At 36.7% G+C, this 27,363-nt stretch overlaps 1 protein-coding gene across 1 annotated transcript in view; it reads right to left on the bottom strand.

Annotated features, from left to right (window-relative positions):
• LOC125225980 (glutamate receptor-interacting protein 2) overlaps positions 1–27,141 on the bottom strand; it is a 106,792-nt gene extending 79,651 nt beyond the window's left edge. Inside the window, exon 1 of the mRNA XM_048129795.1 lies at positions 26,543–27,141. Within this exon, the coding sequence (XP_047985752.1) occupies positions 26,543–26,672 (130 nt within the window). The 5' untranslated portion in view covers positions 26,673–27,141. The remainder of the gene's footprint in view (positions 1–26,542) is intronic.
• Between the last annotated feature and the right edge of the window lie 222 nt (positions 27,142–27,363).

Raw genomic sequence — 27,363 nt, 5'->3', positions numbered from 1 at the left:
TTTCATGTTTTATTTTTTTTCAAGCCAGAAAAAAAAACGTTTTTTTGCAACCCTAACCCTTAATTGGACAGTGTTCGCTGTGGCGAACATACATTTCAAAAAAATCTACTGGTCACATTTTCATCTTTGTTTATGTCTCTTTCGACTCAAATTGTAGCTTTGTATTGTTTTAATTGGTAGAAAATTATTTCACTACTGTCACAATATTCGTATGTCAGCAGTGCACGCAAAATCCCAGCAAGACGGCAACCGCGAAGTATCATCAAGTTATTTATGACATTATATTAGATTTTTATTTTGTCACATTAATAAAAACGACATTTATCGGTTACCAATGAGGTAATTAATCGTACTAAAGAGTTTCTAGTTTAGTGTAAGTTTTAATTTAGTGACAATGGCACTTAAAATGTCATGTTCGTGGTACCGAACACTGCCATCTTCACAGTGAAATAGTAGGTTTGTTGCATGTTCGGTGTGGCGAACACCGCCAGCTACGCAGTGTTTGAATTCCAGGGTTGCATGTTCGGTGTGACGAACATTGCCAACTTATCGGTGGACCTTATACCAAAATATTTATTTGACAAAAGAGCACAAAGCTAAATTAAATTACATTAATATGGCGTCTAAATAAATAAAAAATAATAGCCAACTCTAACCTAATTACGAACATCCCGATGCAAAAGTACCTACCCGTGTTCTTGCTGCGTTACCGTGTTGAACCGCGATGGATGTGCATCAGGAAGGCCCTACAGCGAGGATTCAGACCCCTTTTCCTCATGAGTCTTCCCACTTCCCCAAAAATACTTTCTAAGAGTAGATTCATCCAGCATCATTCATCCAAGAAAAAAGTTCTCAATACTCTCATTTGAGGTTCGCTTCATTCAAAGTGTAGTTAGGCGTGCACTTTTTGCCTTCGGTGTCAATAAGTCCAATGGGCCTGATGGTATTCCAGTTATTATGCTGAAAACGTGCGCTGGGGAGCTTACCCCAGTTTTAATTCTCGTTTTTAGGGTTCCGTAGTCAACTAGGAACCCTTATAGTTTCGCCATGTCTGTCTGTCCGTCCGTCCGTCCGTCCGTTTTTTTTCTAATGTACGAAATCTCAAAATTTGCAAAACAGTTAATACTTGCATGCAACATATGCATCGAGCTTCGAACACTTCGTTACAGTTAGGGTTGCAAAAAAACGGTTTTTTTTTTCTGGCTTGAAAAAAAATAAAACATGAAAAAAAAAACCGTGAATAAAAACAGTTTTTTTTCTGGAGTATGTTTTTTTTCTAATGTACGAAATCTCAAAATTTGCAAAACAGTTAATACTTTTATACGGTTTTTTAGACCTAATGTTAACTATTTAAACGAATTGAAATAACTTTAATTTCTGGTCTTATAAAAAATCTGTAGTTGGTAGTTATCACTATTTTCTGTTGGCAACACCACCGCCTCTCCACGTTGCACGCCGCATCGGGGATTCCCCAATAAACGTTTGTACTTATACTGAATGTTAATCGAATTAAAATGTACGTTATTGTTATTGAAACGCGTTACAATTCACGAAAAACCGTAATTGTCGAATTATTTGTTCATCTGAAAAAAAAAACCATATTTACAAAAAAAAACCTTGGTGCTGGGTTTTTTTTCATGTTTTTATTTCACAATTCTGAAAAAAAAAAAAAACATTTGTTTTTTTTTTTCTATTTGCAACCCTACATAATTATGTCTGTTACAGATTGTAAAGAGGCTGGGAATTGGCCGGGCAAATCTCATTTTTAACCCCCGACGCAAAAACGTGACATTTGACGTGTCTGTCTATCTGTTTGCTTGTGTGTGTGTCTCTCATAATCATAATCATCATAATATCGTTTATTGCACCATGGTTTAAAAGTTGTTACAATGTAAAACATATAAGTTTCTCATGGACCCTAGTAGGGTGTTGCAAACATTTTCTTAAACTAGGTAATTATGTCAAAACTTACTCTCTCTCTAGCATATCGTACTCTCTGTAGCATATCGTAGCTCCCGAACGAATAGATCGCTTTAGATAGTTTATAGTTTTTTTTAATTTGTAAGTGTTCTTAGCTGTGCTTGATGGAAATCTGCCTACTATGGCGGGGTTCTTTTTTGAAAATTTATTTAAACAAAATTAATGTGCAACTAGGGAACAAATCAAATTATTTTATTGAATATTTTTCGATTTGTTCTTTTTTCAAGTTGTCACACTACTATAATTATATAAATTATACATTTAAATAGATATCATAAGCTGCGTAAGCCACCTCGGCCACCAGTGGGCCTTGTCGTTTTTAGGGTTCCGTAGTCAACTAGGAACCCTTATAGTTTCGCCATGTCTGTCTGTCCGTCCGTCCGTCCGTCCGTCCGTCCGTCCGTCCGCGGATAATCTCAGTAACCGTAAGCACTAGAAAGCTGAAATTTGGTACCAATATGTATATCAATCGCGCCAACAAAGTGCAAAAATAAAAAATTAACGAAGAGGAGAGTATATAAAAACTGTGGATCAATTGAAAGGGAAGAACCTAGGCGAATTTTTCTCGGCGAAATATTGCAAAGGCTAAGTCCGAAGTACCCGAAACTCCGGCTAGCAATTACGAGGAAGGTTATGAAAGTAAGTGAAGCGAATGTGGTATCAGTCAAGAAACCAAGTTACTAGTGTCATATAAATATACTAACCTTAATTTCTTTGTACCTCTTTTAGGTAATTTATAGTATATTACGTGCACTGTGAAACGTCGTACGATAAATGTGCGAAGAGGGAATTTCTTGAAGAGTCGTGTTTTTAACCCCCGACGCAAAAACGACGGGGTTTTATAAGTTTGACGTATATAATGTCTGTGTGGCGGTTTACTGACGATTCGCCAAAAAACGTTTCCCAAAGTTTCACATCCCAAACTATTATTCCCAAATTATCATTTCCCAAATAAACGTTTGGCAAAACAACTTATCGCAAATTGACATTTAGCAAAACTTTTTTTGGCAAGTATTTGTTTCCCAAAATATTTACTTGGTCAAATTTCATTTTACCAAATATTATTTAGTCAAAGGTATTCTTAGGCAAAATTTCCATTTCCCAATATATTGTAATTAAATGGCGCACTAGAAATTTGTTTGTTGATTTTATACACAAAGTATTGTGTCCAAGATTTGTGTGAAATAATGTGTATGTCGTACTTTTTTTCCTCCTGCTGCAAATGTCAAGGATGACATTTTCACTTACATGTCCGGATACATTTTATTAAAAAGAAACCTTATGTTTTCAAGGCCATTATGTTCTATTAATTTTTAATTACTTTAAAAAGCCATTTCCAGTTTGCTCACTGTCAACCTAACACGCTCCTCCTTGCTTCGCTCGTCGTCGCACCTAAACTGACCCTGTCGCACACGAGTTTTCTGTTACAATACTAATAAAATTATTACATTACATTTATGCCTTGTATTATTTATTGTCAAACGTGGTTTTGCATGGTGTAATTTGTAGAAACATTTATTGACAAAAAAATTGTTGACAAAATAATTTTGTCCAGTAATTAATTTGACAAAAATAAAGTTGAGCAAACTTTTCTTGTCCAACTGAAGCCTTGGGAATAAAACTGAAATTATCATTTGACAATTTTAAGTTAAATTTGGCAAAAAATCTTCGGTAAATTAAATTAATCCCGTAGAAATGAAAATGCAAATGCCTAAATATTTTCGAAATTTGCGATGTGAAATTTTGACCAAACATGTTTTTGGGATATAAGTTTAGCCATTAAAAACGTTTGCGAAATAAAGTTTTGTCTAAATAAAATTTGACTAAGTAAAATTGTGCCAAATGATAATTTGACCAAACAAATTCATTGCGAAACATACCTTTGCCAAACAATACTTTGGGAAATGAAACTATTGCGATATGATTATTGGGAAATGAAATTTGACGAAACGTTTTTTGGCGAAACGGCAGGACACCCTGTGTGGCATCGTAGCTCCCGAACGGATGAACCGATTTAAATTTAGTTTTTTTTTTGTTTGAAAGCTGAATTAGTCGGGAGTGTTTTAGCCATGTTTGATGGAAATCGGTCTACTATGTCGGGGGTAAATTTTGTGGTTATGTTATAATTTATCACCAGAATTTGTTTCGAATTTGATCTTTTCCAGACATTTTTAGTGTTTTATTTAATGATTAAAATAACGTTTTATCAGTCATTTGATTTGTTGTATGGAAAAGAAAGGCATTTTATTTCTATTTTTCACCAAACAATATAACCGGACACCACTTGAATTGAAAGTCTTAACTCGTTCCAGCACTAACCTATTTTCAAGCTATAAATTTATTTTGTACAGAAAGGAGCTTTCAGAAATTTCATTCCGCTGAATCCAAAATTGAATTCCTTCCACACTGCTCCAATAATCGAATGAATAATCCATTTACAGTGGCATCGCGGAGTGTCCGGGTAAATCAAAAGAAATATTTCGTCAGACGAAAACCGTAAGCTGGGTTAAGGTTCCGTTTGGGTTTTGTTGCGTTTCTGTTGACGTTGAAACGGGGAAATAAATCAGCGTGTGTAGCGTCACTTTTTAACCCCCGACGCAAAAACGACGGGGTGTTATAAGTTTGACGTGTCTGTCTGTCTGTCTGCCTGTCTGTCTGTCTGTCTGTCTGTCTGTCTGTCTGTCTGTCTGTCTGTCTGTCTGTCTGTCTGTCTGTCTGTTTGTCTGTCTGTGTGTGTGTGTGTCTGTCTGCTCCCGTCCGTCCGTCCGTCCGTCCGTCCGTCCGTCCGTCCGTCCGTCCGTCCGTCCGTCCGTCCGTCCGTCCGTCCGTCCGTCCGTCTGTCTGTCTGTCTGTCTGTCTGTGTCTGTCTGTGTCTGTCTGTCTGTTTGTCTGTCTGTCTGTGTGTGTGTCTGTCTGCTCCCGAACGGATGAACCTATTTAGATTTTTTTTTGTCTGAAAGCTGAGTTAATCGGGAGTGTTCTTAGCCATGTTTTATGAAAATCAGTCTACTATGTCCCGGTCGGAGTTTTTTTCAAAATTTTAATTTTGTGGTTAGGTTAGTTAACATTACACAGCCGAAAGGGACAAGTGATCGCGTCATTTGAGTTTTCATGTAGACGGTCGTGGTTATAAGCATCTGACACACGTGTCTGAATAACACTCCAACATAATGATTTACAAGATTTACAAGGCTGTTCAGGATACACGCAGCGCGACACCTCGGCGAAAAATATAAAAAACAATGTTTTGATGTAAATACATTACAATTCAAATAAAGACCGTTCATATAAGAACAAATATTAGCATAATAAAACAACCTATCAGTATAAAACATCGAAACGCCAGCAAATGTTGAAGCTACGGATAATTATGTTCCAAATTGAACATAATAACGTCATGTTGCTTGCTCATTAGCTTAAATCATATGTACATAATATACTATTAAAGGTCTGTACGTTTTTTACTTAATTTGTTATGTTAATTTGTTGCCGTGACCAGGATGATTATAATAAATTTGATTTAACAATATAACCACTTCTATAAATTTGTCAATTATATGACAACCAAAGAGTTACATTTGTTATTAAGACCATTATTCTTGGATTGAAGATTTAATACAGAAATATATTACAAAAATACCTAGTTCTGTATCCAACCAGCTGATCTCCGACGCGACAATGTTAACTCCAGCCTCGGAAATAAGCAAAATAAATTCATGCCCCGGCGAACTCCGCCTAAATTGCGTTTTTATTCTACCCGTATTCGCCAGTCCATTACAGTAGGTGAGAATTGAGCGTCAAGTAGAATTTTTAATACATTTAATAAACGAAATTCGTTGGAGTATACGTGAGTTTCATTCTTTATGAGGAATTAGGGGCGTAGCATTATTGTTTTGGTTTGGGTAATCTTTTAAATTGGATATTGTAATATTTTTTTGGGAAAAGATTGGGATGAAATTTAAATGATGGTTGAAAATAAATTTCTTAACGCAGTATTATTTGATATTGGCCACGAGGAAGGTAAGCCGATGGTTCGGGGTTAGAATATCGAAAGGGGCATTTATTTAGCGTTTTTACGTGGGACTCAGTCAACCTCTGTAAGAATGCCTTTACGAGTTTTGTACCGGCAAGAAAATAGAATAGTATGAGTACCTATTTAGGCCTGGGTCTGGAAGTTTTTTGGCTGCATATTTTTTTAATTTCATACATACAATTATACACTCACGCTTGTTTCCCAGAAGGGTATACAGAGATCACGAATTTCCTGACAAATCACTGTCGCTTCACGCACTTTCATAACGTTCCTCATACATGCTCTTCGGTTTCGAGTACATCTAACCTGGCCTTTTTGCAATATTTCCCCAATTTGGTAGATAATTTGGTTTGGTCTGTATTCCCGGCCGAATAAAATCTGGGTGTATTTCAAGTCAAGAGTGAATAGGCTATTACTGAACCAGTGAGCTACAACTTCGGCGTTGTCGTCACTTTCCATCAGGTGCGACTAAAAAGTTCGCATATTTTTTACCTGTGGTTTTCTATAAAGTGGATGTATTTCAATCTAAAATAGCATCCGCTGGTGTGGTTCCCTACCTCATGAAGCGTAATTATAACATTTACAATAGCGATAAAACTCTTTTGGGCTAAATTTAAATTCCAGCGGACACAGATCAGGTGTACCTAAATTCTTTTGACACCGTAATCCCTCGTAACGAGTTTTCCAGCAATAAGTACTTAAGTATCCCAGAAGGCCTTCGTTAATTTGTTCCTCGGGAACTGGACGAAGTCAGTTCTCGCGACATCTTTAAACGTAAATGGCAGTGAAAGGGTTAATTGTACCCGTGGGATTAAATCATTTCATTCTGTATCATTTACTTTACGAATAAATAATATAGGAAATTATTAAAGAAAGATCTGTGTGACCTAAAAGCGACTGAATGGCATGAGATCATACAGGACCTGATCTTTTTTTGTAACATGGGTATTTTTTACGCAATTCATACTCAGAATCGCGAGGTTTTTCAATACTGATAGGAGAAAAAAAATGTCCCAAGATTTCCATACATTTTTCAAACCTTCCATTCCGTTAACGCCATACAAAATGTATGAAAAAATGGTAACGGAATGGGAAAAAAACCTTGGGACACTTTTTTTCTCCTATAAGGATTGAAAGGCCTCGCGATTCTGAGTGGAAACTACATAAACCTTTCCAAATCCAAAAAAAGTGGAGTGGACAACTTTGAAAAAAATACATACAAAATAAATCCTCAGCGCAGGCTTCGTCATAGTATACAAATGTCAAGTGGGTCATTAATACAAGATAATAAAAATAAATAAATAAGTAAATAATACAAAACACAACAAAACCTAAAGCCCCCCAGGATCGTACCTGGCTCAAAAGTCCCCATTATTCCCGCTGCGTTTCCCCGCTGAACTGCAATGGAGACCTGTTGGACCAGATACGACCCAGAACGAGGATCGCAAAAAAAAAATAAAAAAAAATTGTCCAGTGTCGGAGGCCAAGATCCACTTCGGGTCGCTGAGCCAGCGCAGTACGTAAAAGGTACGACAACGCTTTATCATCAGACTTTAATATGTATATGTCACCGTAAAATTGTAAAAACCGTTAGTTTATAATTTCACTAGCGAGATTATGAACTAACGAAATATTGTGAACCGTAACGTACAGTTCACAATTTGACGGATTATTTTTACGTTAGATTATAATCTAACGAAGCGAACCCCTCAAATTGTAAACTGTCATGGCGTCGGAACGAAGCTAGCGCTCTGATTGGTCGGTTTTATAGTAGATCATTCTGTGCCCATAGAGTGACACAAATAGACACTGCAATCACAGATGCCAATCAAAAACGGTCGAACTTTCCAAAGAAACAAAATTGACAGTTATTTTGCTCGTTATGTGGCGGCTTAATTCGTATATTTCTTGATTGTGTTGTGATTCAGTTTTAGAAAAAAAGTCGTTAGTTTATAATCTGACTAGTGAGATTATGAACTGACGAGTTATTGTGAATCGTAAGGTTAGATCGTTCTGTTCCCATAAAGTACTTTACATAAACAGAGAACAGACACTACAATCACAGATGTCAATTAATAAGTACATTACTCTTCTTGCGGTATTGTTTTGATACATCGACACTCGTTTCAAACTTCCTCTTTTTCACACTTGTATTGTTCGACGTTTTTCAGTACTTACATATGGCCCTTTAAAGTTTCAACATAGGCACATAATGAACCACATTTCGGACTAGTGCCATAAAATCGCACCATCTGTACTGAAATATACTTTTCAGTACACATGGTGTTTTTTTTACGCACTAGTACGAGAAGTGGGTCATTATACGTCAGGCCGAAACTTCGGAGGGCCATCTGCACTGAAAAACGTCGTACGATACACGTGCGAACTCTTGTCGATTTAAAACACTCCCTTCGGTCGTGTTTTAATTTATCGCCACTCGTTTCGAACTTCCTTTTTTACGCACTTGTATCGTAATGTACTATTTCAGTACAGATGGTGTTTTTTTTACGCACTAGTGCGAGAAGTGGTTCATTATATGTCAGGTCGAAACTTCGGAGGGCCATCTGTACTGAAAAACGTCGTACGATACACGTGCGAAAACTTCCTTTTTTACGCACTTATATCGTAATGTACTGTTTCAGTACAGATGGTCTTTTTTTACGCACTAATGCGAGAAGTGGTTCATTATATGTCAGGTCGAAACTTCGGAGGGCCATCTGTACTGAAAAACGTCGTACGATACACGTGCAAAAAGGAAAATCGTATTTACGAATTTCCTTTTCATGTCTACTTATGTTAAGTACTCTATGGGCACAGAACGATCTAACAATAAACTGATCCTTCAGAGCGCTAGCTTTTGACGCATATGACAGTTTACAATTTGACGGTTTCACTACGTCAGATTATAATCTAACGAAAAATAATCCGTTAAATTGTGAACGGTACGGTTGACAATAACTCGTCAGTTCATAATCTTACTAGTCAGATTATATACTAACGACTTCTTTCTAAAACTGAATATTAAACCACAAGAAATATACAAATTAAGCCGCCACATAACAAGCAAAATAAATGTCAATTTTGTTCCTTTGGCAAGTTCGACCGTTTCCTTAAACAATATATCGAATTTTGATAGTAAAAGTTTAATTAAGGTTTTTGATTGGCATCTGTGATTGCAGTGTCTATTTGTGTCACTCTATGGGCACAGAACGATCTACAATAAAACCGACCAATCAGAGCGCTAGCTTCGTTCCGACGCCATGACAGTTTACAATTTGACGGGTTCGCTTCGTTAGATTATAATCTAACGTAAAAATAATCCGTCAAATTGTGAACTGTACCTTACGGTTCACAATATTTCGTTAGTTCATAATCTCGCTAGTGAAATTATAAACTAACGGTTTTTACAATTTTACGGTGACATATATAACCTAACCACAAAATTAAAATTTTGAAAAAACCCCCGACTGTGACATAGTAGACCGATTTTCATGAAACATGGCTAAGAACACTCCCGACTAACTCAGCTTTCAGACAAAAAAACGAAATCTAAATCGGTTCATCCGTTCGGGAGATACGATGCCACAGACAGACACACACACAGACAGACAGACAAACAGACAAACAGACAGACAGACAGACAGACAGACACACACACAGACAGACACGTCAAACTTATAACACTCCGTCGTTTTTGCGTCAGGGGTTAAAAACATATTTTTCAGTACAGATGGTGTTTTTTTACGCACTAGTGCGAGAAGTGGTTCATTATATGTCAGGTCGAAACTTCGGAGGGCCATCTGTACTGAAAAACGTCGTACGATACACGTGCGAAAAGGAAATTCGTAACTCGTGTCGATTTAAAACACTCCCTTCGGTCGTGTTTTAATTTATCGCCACTCGTTTCGAACTTCCTTTTTTACGCACTTGTATCGTAATGTACTATTTTTACCTGTCTATAAAAAAATATCACCTGAATCACACCTAAATGCATTATTATATGCACTTTTGGTCAATTTTTTTATAATATTAACACCCACAATTTTACATTTACACTAGTATTGTGATATATTTTTTTATTTATTATGTTGCCCGTCGTCTGAGAGCTTTTAAATATAGCCCTTGCGTAAAGTATAGCTGACCTTAATTATGGATACTTTGGACAGGGGCCATGCGACGTAAACGTACCGCAGGAAGTGGATAACAGGGGCTCAACGGGAAAATATCCATTGGATAACGATAATCTAACTCTTATTGATAATGGTATATTCGAAGACCTAATTCTACCATCGGACTTTTAGACGCAGGGTCGGTTTCCACCACAGTATAATAAAGAGTGCTATCGTACAGTATGGCCACTCCCGCTCCTCGCTGAAAGTGTCGCCCACCCGCTCTCGGTTACCTCTCAGTTACCGCCCGTCAAAAACGCGAACAGTCGACCAGTCATATTTCACTCATACAAGCATAGTACGCGTTCACCTACACGAGCTTAGACTGTGTGCTAGGAACGCGCCTCTTTCATATATTTATTTAATCGCCAGTGTCCGAGGTGTGGTTTCCACCCTCTCACGTGAATTGGTATTCTACCAATTCACAGGAAGCGCTTTGCTGTATTTCTTATACGCACTGCCAAGGAGGGGAATTTTATTCCTTGCTGGCGTCTATATTTCCCAGGTCATATAACCCAGCATCTATTGGACGGTGTTATGGAATAGCGAACTAAGCGCCAAAATCCGAAAAAAAAGTTATGAATGCAGTTCGGATATAAATGTGATAATCTATAGTATTGACTATTTCTTTGTTGAAAAATCATGCTCACAGCCTTATTTTAAGGGGTAGAATCAAGCGACACGTTAAAATTTGTATGGCCCTGTGTACTAAGTCGTTACGTAAAAACCAATTGAACGCCAAATTTACTTTTACAAATTATAATAAGCGTATATTCTAAATCGCAAAATCGAGTTAAACGCCATAAAAATGTTATTAATTCGTTTTGGTTTAAAGTTTTGATGATTTATAAACGCAATATCGATTTAACCGCCCTAATAGTGTCGTTTAATTCGTTGTTACATATTTGAAATTGCAGGATATTTCGCTTAATGAGAACTAAGTAACAAGAGGTTTTGTTATATCATAATATCTTATATGTGTAATCCTGGCTAGTACTAATGAATTATTTTTAGTTACAATGCCAATTTTGCCATATATGCTGATTTTTTTGACATTTATTAAAAAAAGTTGATTGGAGAACAAAACTAAATTGTTAGACGGATTAGTCCTAATCATTGTGGAGGAAAACATTGTTGTTGATTTATTTACAATAGCACTATTTACTCAAATATATGGAATTTTATTTTATTCCAGTATTCACTTTACCTCTAACAATTTGCATTAAAGAATCAAGCGACAAAATATGTCTCATAGTACGCTACGGCGAAATAAATTAACCTCATCCCAGTATTAGTTCAATAAAGAATCAAGCGGAAAAACGTTAATAACTTCGAAACTTGAATAGGTATGGTGTAATTTTTTTTATCTATTTAAATTATGAACACTTTTATAGGTTCAATGTCAAAATTAACTTTTTTACTTTATAAATGAACTTACAACAACTGATTCAAATTTCAAATCTTTCTAGCTCATTTTCTCGATTTCAACTAACTGTCGCTTGATCGCTTATTCCATAACACTGTCCTATTGTACATTCAAATCAAGGGTGAACAGGCACCTTCTGGGCAAACTCGCCATCGTAAGTGCGTTTTCACATTATCCGATCCGATATCGGATGTCGGACCGATATCCCATACATTACAGGCGTCATCTTGGATTTTTTCTATGGAAATCCTTCCGACATCCGATATCGGATCGGATAATGTGAAAACGGCGTAAGTCACGTCTGTTTTAGATAATTATGTGGTCGTGGCTAACTGTATTAAGGACAACATGACAACTAATATTATAAATGGGATATTATAAATGGGAAAGTGTGTGTCTCTTTGTTTGTCCGTCTTTCACGGCAAAACGGAGCGACGAGTTAACTTGATTTTTTAAGTGGAGATAGTTGAAGGGATGGAGAGTGACATAGGCTACTTTTTGTCTCTTTCTAACCCCCCACTTACCTAAACTGGGGGGTGGACGTTTGTATGGAGCATTTCGTAATTTTCGAATTTCACGCGAGCGAAGTCGCGGGCAAAAGCTAGTAATTTATAAATGAAAGTGTGAGTTAATTTACAACGTGTCTGGGTTCGAACCGGGCCGCTTGACGCCTCTTTTACGGCCACTGCGTTCATATCACCCTTATTCCGCCTATCCATCCAAAAATGTCCCTGGCCCGTGAGTAACGTGCTTCAAGACGTTTCTCTATTCCAAATGCCACCAAGCGTCAAAGATAACCAGAATAACTAATGCCTAGGTGACCAGTTGTAACCGTGACCTTTTTATAAAAGAATAGACTTTTATGAAAATTACATTAAATGACAAGACATGACGTATGGAATGAGATCAAAAATCCTAAATGCCTATTTTTTTTGGACTTCCGGTTCGAGCGCCATCTTAGCGGTCTCGTGTCGTGAATAATTTCTATGCTCATTTATGCTGTTTAAAATGTAATATCGATAGCTTATCATGCTGTATACTAATGTTGTAGTGAGAGCGTTTAGCCTCTTTTTTGTCGTCAACGGCCGGTAGTCCACGTGCTCTTGTAAAATCTAGCTATCAGATGTACTCCCTGAGTAATCACTGGTCAAACTATACAATGTGAATGGTCAAACTATCAATTTACAATTGCTAACTCACCGTACATTGTCGTACTTACCGTACAAAAATCACTAATTAATATTAGCTCATATCACCTTGACACTTGCGAAATAGTCCCAATAATGGACTAAAGCCATTTAATTTAAAAAAACTAATTAAATGCCTGTTTCATCAAACTCTGCCAACCCGGATGGTAGTGAAACTAGTGAACGTTTTATGAAGATCGAATTGGAACTTTAAAACTCTTGTATGGGACCTTTAACAATAATTAACTGCTTTCATAACTAATTTGACTTCATAAATCGAGGAGCCAACCAATAGTAGCCATCCTGACCGTCGTATATCAACAAACACCAAGCAAAAAAATATCCGGACGAGGAATACTACGAAAATTTCAATATTGCTATACTTACGAAATATAAATGTCGACTGTCGTTTTCTATCAAGGATGGTCATTTTGGCTAACTCCCCAGGGTACGTAGTCAAAAGCAGAAACGTTTACGATAATATATATCCTATCTCTGTTGCTCTTCCATATTGGCGCGACAGAGCCAGACTCTTTCGATCGGCGTCTGGCGTCAACACCTGTTTCGGTTAGGCCGGCAGTTGACAAAGTCGTTCGCCTCGGCAGAATATTGGAATCCCTCCAAAAATGTGACGACCCTAAACAAGCTTCAATAACTTTTTCCAGCTGATTTTATGGTCCGCCGAGTTTTGCGGATCAACACCTTTAGTTTTTGGGCCCATAGAGATAATTTTATTTCTTTTCTATAAAATTTTAGCTATAATAATAGTACGTTCTACTGCGAAGAAATTTAAAAGTGTGAAGTCCTCAATCCGCATTGGTCTAGCTTAGGCCACATCTCGAACACTGGCGATCAAATATGTATATGAAGGAGGCGCGTTCATAGCACATATTCTAAGCTTCTGTAGGTGAACGCGTACAGTCACCGGCATAAAGAAATTATGATTTATGTACCTTGTCATCTTAACGTCTTGTTGGATTGGAAACATACGAAATTGTCAAACGATTAAAAGCGACAAGGTACATAAATCATCACTTCTTTATGCCGGTGACTATACTATGCTTATGTGAGTGAGATATGACAGGTCGACTGTTCGCGTTTTGACAGGCGGTAACTGTGAGGTAACCGAGAGGGGGTGGGAGGCACTTTTAGCGGGGAGCGGGAGTGGCCATACTGTACGATAGTACTCTTCATTATACTGTGTTTAGGACTCGTATGCATTTACCCAGCAGTGAGACGTATATAGGCTCAAATATTTATTTATTTAGTTAGTTCATATTTTACAGGAATTAAGTAGCAAATAACAGTAATAGTTCAAAAAGCGTAGTTTAAAATTCGTACCTAATTAAAAATTTTGTTTATACGAAAGCTGTAATTAATTGCAAATATGTATGAAATAATACATTTGCAACATTAATACTCGCACATTATATACTACATACTAAAAGTGTATAATAAAAGTGTGTGAACCTTTTTACACTGCAGTAGGTATAACAAACGAAATAAAATAAATCGTTTTAGCTCACTCATAAAACTTTTTTACTTCTTAACTGCACTTTTGAAGCTAAACGAATATTAAATTAATTAAGCTAAGTAGCTTAAGCCTGACCTCTATAGAAAACTATCAGTAAATCCTCTTCAGTTTTTTAAGCGGATTGCGTAGACTTAGTAAGTACATAGTAGACACGTATTTTCACAAATCGAAGTCACTTTTCAGTAGATAACTTAAGCAGTACAATTCGTTACTAGTGCGAGAAGTATGTCATTACTCCGACGATTCCTTTGACATATCGACATGAGCCGAAGGCGAGTAAAAGTATAGCGCCACCTATATTTTCCTTGATGGTTCCAAGGTACGTTTTTTTCTTCAACTTTGTCTGTCCATACGGAGTTAATAAGTTAAGTCTTGGATGGATGTAGTAAATAACGGTTAGGAGCACTTTTCATTATCCCCATACAAATTTTATTTTAAATTATAAATGGGCTTACTCTTGGGCACAGCCTAGCTAAAGGCAAAGACGAGGCCTACGATGGACATCTGCCAACTGGCTGGCGAGAACTAGATGCGGATGGCAATGAACCGACAAGCGTGGAGAACTGGAGAGGAGGCCTATGTCCGAAGACGGGCGCTTTAAAGGCTGCTATAGATAAATAGATAGATAGACCTTTACCATAGCCTACTGACAAGTATCAAAATATATGTAGCCAAGATATATGTTATATTTTACGCTGAAAATTTGGAATATTTCCTTTAAGCGGTATCTGTCTTGTAATCGTGGGTTTGATTTTCTGATGAATACATTTTCTGTGACGTTTATGCTATCGAATAACGTATTATAAATCGTCAAGAACTCATAGCAAGTAAGTAGATCAATTGTCTCTCTGAATTGTGGATTCCAAGTTTATTTTTTTGCACGTAAAGTTCGTAATCACAGGACTGGGAATGAGGTAATTGTCTTAATGTCGTTTTTGTTATATTCGTACCGGGAGTTTGGTCTTTAACCCGTGCATGACCGCAGCGCTACTGGGTAAAATTTACCCCACACTTGGTATTTTGTTCATGAAAGGTGGATGGACTGTGTGAGAGATAATATGAAACGAATGCAAGTGAATGATGAGATGACGTTTGATAAAGAGGTATGGAAGAAAAATAATATGATACGCCGACCCCATGTAGGTACTTTGGATAAGGGCAGATGACTTAGTACTTACTTTGATCATGTTATTTAAATATCTTCATTGATGTATAAAGGCGGCCAGCGCAAAACACTTGTAGCGAAAGAGGTACAAATACGGTTAAAGACGTGATTTTGAACGCAAAAGTGATAACAGCAAATGTTGAATGTTAAAAAATAAAACATAGTTTATCAGTATATGTATTTCGTTATATACACGAAACAGCCCTCGTTTTGGAAAATGTAGAGATTGATTATTATTTAAAGCATTTGTTTACCTCACATGCCTCCTACTTCCATACTTTTATAATTTAAAAACATATTGATATGACACATTAATCGTCAATATTAACATAAATTGGGTTTACATAAGTTTTACATTGAAAAAATATATTTTAGGTCACTGGGTAGTTTTTACCCAGTGAACGGGTTATTTTAAAATACCCTTCGCGTACCGGGTTTAATTATTATACAAATATGTAGTAATAATGAAAAATGATAATGAAGTATTTATTTCATTGTTTATTACTTAAAATTTACTGGGTAATTTTACCCAGTGAAATGTTAGAAAATACGTAGCAAGTACCGGGTTAAATTATACAAGAAGGGTAATGAAGTATGGTAATTGCCTGATTGCCGTATTGTCTTTGCGTTTAACGGAATTTAAACTGAGGTAACTCGATGTTCGTAACTTGTGTGTGTTCAATTTGAGGGTGATTTTTGGGTAAATATAGTGTAGGTAAATTTTGCGTTAAATGGTAAATTATGGCGTAAGCGGGAGGCTGGCAACCTGTCACTCCAATGTCACAATTTTCTTTCAACCCCTTTATTGCTAAGAGTAGCACTGAAACTAAACTTGTAGTTTCATGTGCTCTGCCTACCCCTTTATGGGATACAGACGTGATTGTGTGTGCATAGTCAGGTATATTGTTTTGTATAAAAGTGTAATTTTTTTTGCCTGTTTGTTGCCCTCCGTGATTTTTCTCACTTAATGGTCTCATCGGAGACCAGCGCCATTTCGTGGTACTTTATTATTTTATTAACCGACTTCAAAAAAGGAGGAGGTTCTCAATTCGACTGAATGTTTTTTTTTTTTTTATTTTTATTTTTTTTGTTATTTTTAAATATTATTTAACTGGTCTGGTTATTTGTCCAGAAAATCGCGAATTTGTGAAAATTCAGAATCTAGGATGATTTAATTTTGCGCGTAAGATTTAAGAGGATACGGTAGCGAAAATGCTAAAATGGAAAGGAGCCCCCCTTTCAACTTGGGAATTTTAGTTAAATATACAAGTGTTATTACTAGATTTATCGAAAAAAAATTGTCCATTAAGAACAACTCAGTCAAAAGATATTTCAAAAAAATCTTTAAAATCGAGGTTCCGCTCTCGACTCTTTCCTCCTTCAAAACTTAATCAATCGGAATGAAATTTGAGAATCTGAATAACAATGAAATAATCTATGTCGGACCGTTTAGCTTTTTTGGTTAATTGTTACCAATCTTGAGTATCACACCTTTTTTTGCGCCACAATGAAAAAGGCCGTTTTTGGAAATTTTTGATTGGCTCTAGAATCTTTAAAAGGCAGAATATCAAAAAAATCAAAACGGTCCGACACAGATAAAAATAATAACAGTCTGTGTTGAAAAAATCATTGCTCTATCTTCAAAAACCAGGGAGGAAATAGTCGAGAGCGTTTGTATGGAGAATTGACTCCTACCGTATCGTCTTAATTTGCAATAATAATGGGTAAACAATGTACCTACATATAAAATTAATTTCTATTCTATTCTTTTCTATATCGTGTAAAGTTTACATACATATTAAGAACCCTTTAAGTATGTAACGCCACAGATAAGAGTGCAATCATATCATGTGTGTTTGAACGGCACGTCGGTTTTACTGCCAATACTGAAAGTACCTATTACGAATTCAAACCGAACTTCAAATATGGATCGTGACCACTCAGATTCACAATATCGTAAACAAGTAAAATGTACAGATTTTTTACATACATACATACATACATACAATCACGCCTGTATCCCATAAAGGGGTAGGCAGAGCACATGAAACTACTAAAGCTTCAGGGCCACACACACACACACACACAGATTTTTTTTCGAAATAAAACAAGCTTCACTGCCGGTAAGCTGTCTTTGTAGTATATAGACGCTTGCACTACATAGGTAACATGCGCATTAACGACTCTGATTTTTTAAAAGTGATAACAGGTAGTATATTCAATATTAGGACATTTTACACAGATTCGTCACTAAGTCCCACGGAACAGCTGTATATTTTTTTGTAATTCATAATAATTAACACAGCATGACAGATAAACCAAAGCACTGTGAAAATACATAAATAACCCCTATATACATAACGGGAAAAAGTAAACATACAATAAATACTAATATAATAAATAAATAATAAATACATAAATAAATAAATATTATAGGACATTCTTACACAGATTGACTGAGCCCCACGGTAAGCTCAAGAAGGCTTGTGTTGTGGGTACTCAGACAACGATATATGTATATAATATACAAATACGTATATACATAGAAAACATCCGTGACTCAGGAACAAATATCTGTGCTCGTCACACAAATAAATGCCCTTACCGGGATTCGAACCCGGGACCACGGCGTAGCAGGCAGGGTCACTACCGACTGCGCCAGACCGGACGTCAAAAAATAATATGGCACAGAAGAAGGACGAACATTACATCCATCATCTCACTGAACCTCAGACATTCATCACGCACACATAAATAGTACTATCGTACAGTATGGTCACTATCGCTCACAGTTTCCGCCCGTCAAAAACGCGAACAGTCGACCTGTCATATCTCACTCATACAAGCATGGTACGCGTTCACCTACACGAAGCTTAGAATGTGTGCTAGGAACGCGCCTCTTTCATATTATATTTGACCGCCGGTGTCCGAGATGTGCCCACGGTGAGGCTTGTATTGTGGGTATTCAGACAACGATATTATGTAATAAAACCGGCCAAGAGCGTGTCGGGCCACGCTCAGTGTAGGGTTCCGTAGTTTTCCGTATTTTTCTCAAAAACTACTGAACCTATCAAGTTCAAAACAATTTTCCTAGAAAGTCTTTATAAAGTTCTACTTTTGTAATTTTTTTCATATTTTTTAAACATATGGTTCAAAAGTTAGAGGGGGGGGACGCACTTTTTTTTCCTTTAGGAGCGATTATTTCCGAAAATATTAATATTATCAAAAAACGATCTTAGTAAACCCTTATTCATTTTAAATACCTATCCAACAATATATCACATGTTGGGGTTGGAATGAAAAAAAATATCAGCCCCCACTTTACATGTAGGGGGGTACCCTAATAAAACATTTTTTTCCACTTTGTATTTTTGCACTTTGTTGGCGTGATTTATATACATATTGGTACCAAATTTCAGCTTTCTAGTGCTAACGGTTACTGAGATTATCCGCGGACGGACGGACGAACGGACGGACGGACGGACGGACGGACGGACAGACAGACATGGCGAAACTATAAGGGTTCCTAGTAGCTTTATTTGACGTTCATATGCGCATTGTAATATGCCTACTTGAAAAATAAATATTTCATTTCGTTTCATTTCATTTCACTACGGAACCCTAATAAAAACACACACACATAAAAACATCCGACTAACTAACAAATATCACACGTCTATTAACAATCCGTTAATAGTTATTTGTTGTACAAGGGGGCAAAGTTGTATTTTAACGCCGAGTGTGGAATTGAAAAACGAGCAAGTGAAAGGATTCCCCTGAACTTGCGAGTTTTTTAACACACGAGAAGTAAAATACATTTGCACCCGAGTGTAACACAAAACTTTTCCCCTCACTAAGTATAGCGAGGAAACTATAACGCAAAAAATGCGTTTTTAACACTACTTCCAGTATTTAAAGTCACACACAGGTCGAACGCGATTAATTAACATTATTTTAAAAAAGGTAAAAATAATGTTAATTAATCGCGTTCGACCTGTGTGTGACTTTAAATATGTGTTTGTGTACAAAGCGCGAGAACTTAAAGTGTTATACTTCCAGTAGTTCCACAGGTGGTAAATCATCTTTATTACTAGATTCACCTACTTTTATCAATTTTAAAGCAGTTAATTTGACTTTATTCAAGGTCAAATTACTTTACCCTCTAGTGGATAAATTGCGTTTTTACCCACTGGTATTAAAGGACAAAACACGTGTTTCCGAGCTAGTGAGGGGAAAAAGTATGTTTATATATTTTTGAGCCTCTCGGCAGCTCCTGACTGTAATACCAGACATTCTCATAGTCTATAACTATTTACAGTTTCATGAGCCATCAAACCAGACTCAAGCCTGGAGTTTATCAACTTTTATTTGCTCTCAGCCAATCAACGCAAGTAGTTCCTTCGCAAATATAAACAACTTAATGAGCCGTATATTTGTCGTTGCCTCAAAATTAGTTGCCAAGAGAAATACCGTTTAGATTACAAACACGGATTTGAACTCCCTTTAGGAACTTTGTCTTTTGCAACTACAGCTATAGTATGAATTTTCTGAGATAAACTTTTCGCTTTAGCCGTAATGTGTTAAGAGCGTTATAACATTTCGGCGTCGGGCGAAATTAGGTATTTTACCCGCCGCGCGAGCCCAATATGCCGACCCTTTCTAGCACGTCTTATCACTCGCTCGCACTACAATAATGGACAAAACAATCTTGATCCTTTCTATGGAATTTTGATAACAACCACAATCTACTATCTCGATATAAACTTTTGGTTTCTAATAAACATTATTTTGTACGAAAATACGAGAATATAGCGCGAAATAATATCAATTATGTTAAAATTTATTTAAAAAATTAAAGTAATAATTATAAAAGTAGATCCTATCCCAAATATTTGCTTTTGTTATATGATAAGTATTAGAGTAAAGTATATATTAATATGATGATAAAATAAGACAAATACAATTCTAATTACTTCAAGGTGGTGCTCAGGGTCTGATGATGGAGCCAGATGGTGGTCACCAATACCAATGAACAATATGACTATACAACTTCGTGGTTTACATGTCATTCTAGCATTTTCACTTTCACATTTCAAGTGCATATACCACGAGTATAGGTTTTCGGGTGTGCTGATTTAAAAATTAATGACCGATTTGGAATCTGACATTGCTGACTGTCACTTTGACACAAAAGTCATCATGGGTGTCGTAAAATAGGTTTTAGGGGGTGCTGATTCCAAAATTAATGACCAATGTCGAATCTGACATTGCTGACTGTCACTTTGACACAAAAGTCGTCATGGGTGTCGTCAAATATGTTTGCGGGGGTGCTGATTCCAAAATTAATGAACAATGTAGAATCTGACATTGCTGACTGTCACTTTGACACGAAAGTCGTCATGGGTGTCGTAAAATTGGTTTTAGGGGGTGCTGATTCCAAAATTAATGACCAATGTGGAATCTGACATTGCTGACTGTCACTTTGACACAAAAGTCGTCATGGGTGTCGTCAAATAGGTTTGCGGGGGTGCTGATTCCAAAATTAATGAACAATGTGGAATCTGACATTGATGACTGTCACTTTGACACAAAAGTCGTCATGGGTGTCGTAAAATTGGTTTTAGGGGGTGCTGATTCCAAAATTAATGACCAATGTGGAATCTGACATTGCTGACTGTCACTTTGACACAAAAGTCGTCATGGGTGTCGTCAAATAGGTTTGCGGGGGTGCTGATTCCAAAATTAATGAACAATGTGGAATCTCTGACTGTCACTTTGACACAAAAGTCGTCATGGGTGTCGTAAAATAGGTTTTAGGGGGTGCTGATTCCAAAATTAATGAACAATGTGAAATCTGACATTGCTGACTGCCACTTTGACACAAAAGTCATCATGGGTGTCGTAAAATAGGTTTTAGGGGGTGCTGATTCCAAAAATAATGACTAATGTGGAATCTAACATTGCTGACTGTCACTTTGACACAAAAGTCATCATGGGTGTCGTCAAATAGGTTTCCGGAGGTGCTGATTTGAAAATTAATGACCGATTTGGAATCTTGACATTGCTGACTGTCACTTTGACACAAAAGTCGTCATGGGTGTCGTCAAAAAGGTTTCCGGGGTGCTGATTCCAAAATTAACGACTATTTTGGAATCTCACAGTGCTAATTGTCATTTTGACACAAAAGGAATCATGGGTGTAGTCAAATAGTTTTTAGGGGTACTGATTCCAAAATTAATGAAATGATTTAAAAAGTTATGACCGATTTGGAACCTGACATTGCACAGTACCCCTGGAAACCTATTTGACGACACCCATAACGACTTTTATGTCAAAGTGACAGTCAGCAATGTCAGATTCCAAATCGATCATTAATATTGAGATCAGTACCCATGAAAACCTATTTGAAGACACCCATGATCACTTTTGTGTCAAAGTGACAGTCAACAGTGTCAGATTCCAAATTGGTCATTAGTTTTCAAACACCTCCGGATACCTATTTGACGACACCCATGACGACTTTTGTGTCAAAGTGACATTCAGCAATGTCAGATTCCAAATTGGTCACTAATTTTGGAATCAGCACCCCCTAAAACCTATTTTACGACACCCATGACGACTTTTGTGTCAAAGTGACAGTCAGAAATGTCAGATTGAACATTGGTCATTAATTTTGGAATCAGCACCCCCTAAAACCTATTTTACGACACCCATGACGACTTTTGTGTCAGAGTGACAGTCAGCAATGTCAGATTGAACATTGGTCATTAATTTTGGAATCAGCACCCCCTAAAACCTATTTTACGACACCCATGACGACTTTTGTGTCAAAGTGACAGTCAGCAATGTCAGATTCCCATTGGTCATTAATTTTGGAATCAGCACCCCCTAAAACCTATTTTACGACACCCATGACGACTTTTGTGTCAGAGTGACAGTCAGCAATGTCAGATTGAACATTGGTCATTAATTTTGGAATCAGCACCTCCTAAAACCTATTTTACGACACTCATGACGACTTTTGTGTCAAAGTGACAGTCAGCAATGTCAGATTCCACATTGGTCGTTAATTTTGGAATCAGCACCCCCTAAAACCTATTTTACGACACCCATGACGACTTTTGTGTCAAAGTGACAGTCAGCACTGTCAGATTCCAAATTGGTCATTCATTTTGTAATCAGCACCCCCTAAAACCTATTTTACGACACCCATGACGACTTTTGTGTCAGAGTGACAGTCAGCAATGTCAGATTGAACATTGGTCATTAATTTTGGAATCAGCACCCCCTAAAACCTATTTTACGACACTCATGACGACTTTTGTGTCAAAGTGACAGTCAGCAATGTCAGATTCCATATTGGTCATTAATTTTGGAATCAGCACCCCCTAAAACCTATTTTACGACACCCATGATGACTTTTGTGTCAAAGTGACAGTCGGCAATCTGAGGTACTACATATTCGTAATCTGAAAGTAATCAAGTCAATAATTTCAGTTATTTTGAATCGACTATGATTCCGAGTTATTGGTAATAGTAATGATTGTATAGATGATTAGTGATTCCTTTACATGTAATGGTAATTTACCGTTTCACTTGATTACATTACAAGTAATCTGACACCCAGTAGTGTCAGATTACAAAGTAAAATCAAGTAATCGTGTAATCCGGAATCGATTACGATTTCCCCATCTCTGGGTTTAGTTATATGGTTCATTGGTACTGGTGACCACCATCTGGCTCCATCATCAGACCCTGAGTACCACCTCTTGTCAAAGGTCTTGTTGAGACGAACCCAACGAGCCTAAACACGAAGTCGTTTACTTACATGGTTCACTGGTACTGGTGACCACCTTCTGGCTCCATCATCAGATCCCGAGTACCATCTTGATGTGTCTTATCATCTTGACCGTATTGTAATTTTCACATTTTTATCATCACAACGTTGTAATACTTTAACATTCAAACATAACAAAGTATTACAAAAGCAAATATTTACGGATCTAGGATCAAATTCGTTGGTCGCTGTTTACACACACACAATGCGAGGATAGCCCGTGTAGAAACAAGGCGTCCGACCCACACAACAATAAATATTCTCGACGTTTGCGATGAAAACTCGGAGACCAAAGCGACATACGTCTTACCTGCTCGAGCTCCGGCGCGGCACTGAAATCGCAGGCGTCCGTCGCCGGTAAAATAGCGACAGGAAGGCTAGTTTTCAAAAAATTGGCAAAAAATCATGATAAAATATTATAACGACAAATGGATAACAGCAGTTTAAGCACATTGTGCAGATTATTTATATACTAAAATAACTTCGATAACATGTAGATTTTCGGAGAAATGATCACTTGTTTCGATGTATTTTCAAGACAAAATTGAGTTCGTTTTACTTTCAATTTCTCAATTTCAAAGGATTAAATGATAAATATTGTTTAATGGGCCTTAAGTACAAGATATTTGGAACTTAAATTTACCTCATTTATGAGAGTGATCTTATCAAATTGTACATAATAAGAGCTCCGAATTCTGTGCTTCACGCGGTTTTTCCTAAACGAGCATCAGAAAAACAATCATTACTAATTGAAAAAGCTTTATTTTTTATATGTTTTTTATTTAACCGACAGTTAATAAGATGTTCTAACTGAAACAAGTACTTTCTCTGTCTTTTAGTATGAGTAAAGTGTACAATTTTGTCGATAAATATTGCGCATTTTACAATATATCGCCTTTTTTTGTCATAGCGCTCTTAAACAAAGGCCTTTGTGTCTATTGTTCACGGCGGCTAGCTTCCGTTTAAACGGCACGTGCTATAGTCTCAGTGTAGTTAAAAAGTAACTATCATGATAGTAATAAGGTTCAAGCCCTTTCGGAGATAACACGTTTTGTCATCTTCAAAAAAAGTTACTTGCATACTGCAAACTGTTTAATAAATTTGAACCTTATTGCTATCATGATAGTTGCTTTTTAACTATACTGAGACTTTAGCACGTGCTGTGGAAACGGGAGCTAGCCGCAGTGAATAATAGAAACAAAGGCCTTTGTTTAACAGATTACGGCAAAAGCGAAACGTTCATCTCAGAAAATTCATACTATAACAGCATAGATTAAATATAAGATCATACCATCCCATACATTAAAATGCGACCGCCTAAGAACGTGCATACATTACACCACACATAGATGGCGAGATGGCGTTAAGTGTTACTTTTGACATAGATTTATGGCTCGAAAGTGACACTTAAATAAATAAATAAATAAAAATAAATAAATATTATAGGACATTCTTACACAGATTGACTTGAGGCCCACGGTAAGCTCAAGAAGGCTTGTGTTGTGGGTACTCAGAACGCCAATCTACAAGTAATCGATGGTACACGCATTTTTTTTGTGGCGCCATCTATGTGTGGTGTAGTTAATGCGCGTTCTTAGGCGATGGTATGATCTTCTTATATTTATTTTCATCTATAAAAAAAAAAAATTGTTTATTTCGGACCAATTAAAAATCCATGACTACAGTCAATCTATGTGAATCTATGACTACAGTCAGCATCAGTAGCGGATTAAACATGGCACCAAAAATATCTGACATCCTGAATAACTTTTCTAAATATCAATAAATCTGTGCAGTTCGCGGTTCATCATTCAAACAACTTTTTTTATTATTATTATAAATGGGCTTAGTCTGGCCACAGACTAGCCAAAAGCAAAGACGTGGCCTACGATGGAGTGAGCTCGCCCAGATGCCTGTTCACCCTGATTTGAAGGTTGCCGGGTTATATGAGCTCTTTTTGATTAGCGGTTACAAAATGCTAATTAGGGTGCATTGGGGCATTTTTGAAAGTCGTCTAAATTCGAAAGTCACATAAAAATCACACGTCAAAATTCCCCTTTAGAAATAACCTGAGCACTTCTGTACTCCGAAATTACCGCAAAGCACTCTACATCTGAAGCGTTGTTTGATTGCCTACTTTTGATATTGACTGTACATGAAAGCGATATAAACCTTGTTCTGAACAGGATAATTATAATTCACAGATGAACTATAAGGAGGTAGTCTCCAAAGGTGTCTTTTGCAACTACACGAAATATTGCGATATGAACTTTCTTCTGAACAGAATATAATTCACATATCAATGATAAACTTACAAGGAGTTTGTCTCTCTACAAAGGTAAGTAAAATGTTAATTCTCAATGCAATGCTACAGTTTCCACTTCTAGTATGATCTTCGATTGTATAATATTATTTGATATGATACTCAAGGTCAAGTTATACTGGTGGAAGTTTAAAGCAAACTTTGTGATTCAGGTCTTATTTAGAGCCGTCAACCTTGATGAAAATTTGATGAGATGCGTTGAATGTGAGCGTAGTTTGAACAGATTATGCGAATTTGAGAATATTTGAGAGGGGTTGGTATGGTCATGCATGCATTAGAATAAGTAATACAATTTTGTTTTCGTAAATAGAATTTGCCTACTACAGAATAACCGGGTGCAATGTTCTTAAATCTTTGACTTGGTAATGCATTAAAAATATTATACTTACTACAGGAAATGAAGAAGGATTTTGTAGCTTCGATTGCTGTCTCCTGTTGGATGTTCATGTTTTCAAAAAAGAATTCGTATGTGATAGATAATTAATAATAAATAAATAATAAAGGTTTCTCAAAAAATAACACTGAGATAAGTGATAAACTGATAAAGCTATACGAAGAACAAACGTCAACAATTGTGTTCGATAACGGAAACGATAAAAAAATCGTCTTCAATAAGGTATAGTTGTTGAAGAAAAAAGATATTGCAATTATTTTGCTTATAGGTAAACAAAATATACCATCAAAAGGCTCGTTATGCCAGTTAAGGGTAACGACGAAAACAATACACAACAAAATAAAAAGGTTAATGTTAGTACGCTAAGTGACATATCCGCTTGGTTTCTGTATTTGGTTGGTTAACCGACAAATGTAACTCTTCGTTTTAAATACTCAAAAGTACAAAGAATAACGCGTAATCAAGGTCTCATTCTATCAATATGATTAACTTACGTCTTTGATGTCTCTTCGAGCGCAAAGTTGGTGTCTTTGGCGGTTTCGTCTTCACACTCCTGTAACAATACAGGGGTTCCTCCTTGCTCCCCTTCTGTTTTATCAAGGGTAGTTTGAGATTTCCGAACATATTATTTTCATCACAAACTTTACACTTTATATCAAACTAGTTTATCTATTGCTTAGTTTCACTATCACATCATCCTTGAAAATTTTTCCTTCACGTTTCACAAAAACACATTTTGGTAAAGACGTCTCACTTCCGCAGTCTAAATTTGCGCGTTTTTAAATCCCGAACGACCCACTTTTCTGTCTCCGTTTCAGATCCATTAAAACTCAGAAAAAAACACAAAACTTTGAACTTTTTACTCAACTAAGCTCTTCAGACACTTTTTGATATTTTCTTGAGTATGCTTCTTTATGCTTACTTTCAAATATGTCACGTATATTTTTGTTATCTCCAAAAGATTCACATTCCACTTTTAAATCTCCTTAGGTCCTACTTTTTGCTTTACTTCAAATGTCACTAATATGTTTACTTTCTAGCACATTAACTGGCTAGACAATCACTGAATCACTGGTATCAGTATCACCAGACGTGCGTTCCGGCCCTCTTTCACAATTTTGTGAGATGTTTGTGTGACGATGCGCACGCGTCGGTGTAAATATAGACCGGGCGTCTGCGTCCGCTCCGAATATTACTAATATTAAGGATTGTTTGTCTGTTCTACAATGTTTGGTTCAGTTTCAGACGAGTTCATTACGTTTACGTAGTCTTTATTAGGCTTGGGTTTAAACAAATGCTTGTAACAAAAACAAAT

Source organism: Leguminivora glycinivorella, chromosome 5, assembly GCF_023078275.1.
Source record: "Leguminivora glycinivorella isolate SPB_JAAS2020 chromosome 5, LegGlyc_1.1, whole genome shotgun sequence".
Lineage (NCBI taxonomy): Eukaryota > Metazoa > Arthropoda > Insecta > Lepidoptera > Tortricidae > Leguminivora > Leguminivora glycinivorella.
The sequence above is the reverse complement of the archived record's forward strand: the minus strand, read 5'-3'. Positions and strand labels throughout refer to the sequence as shown.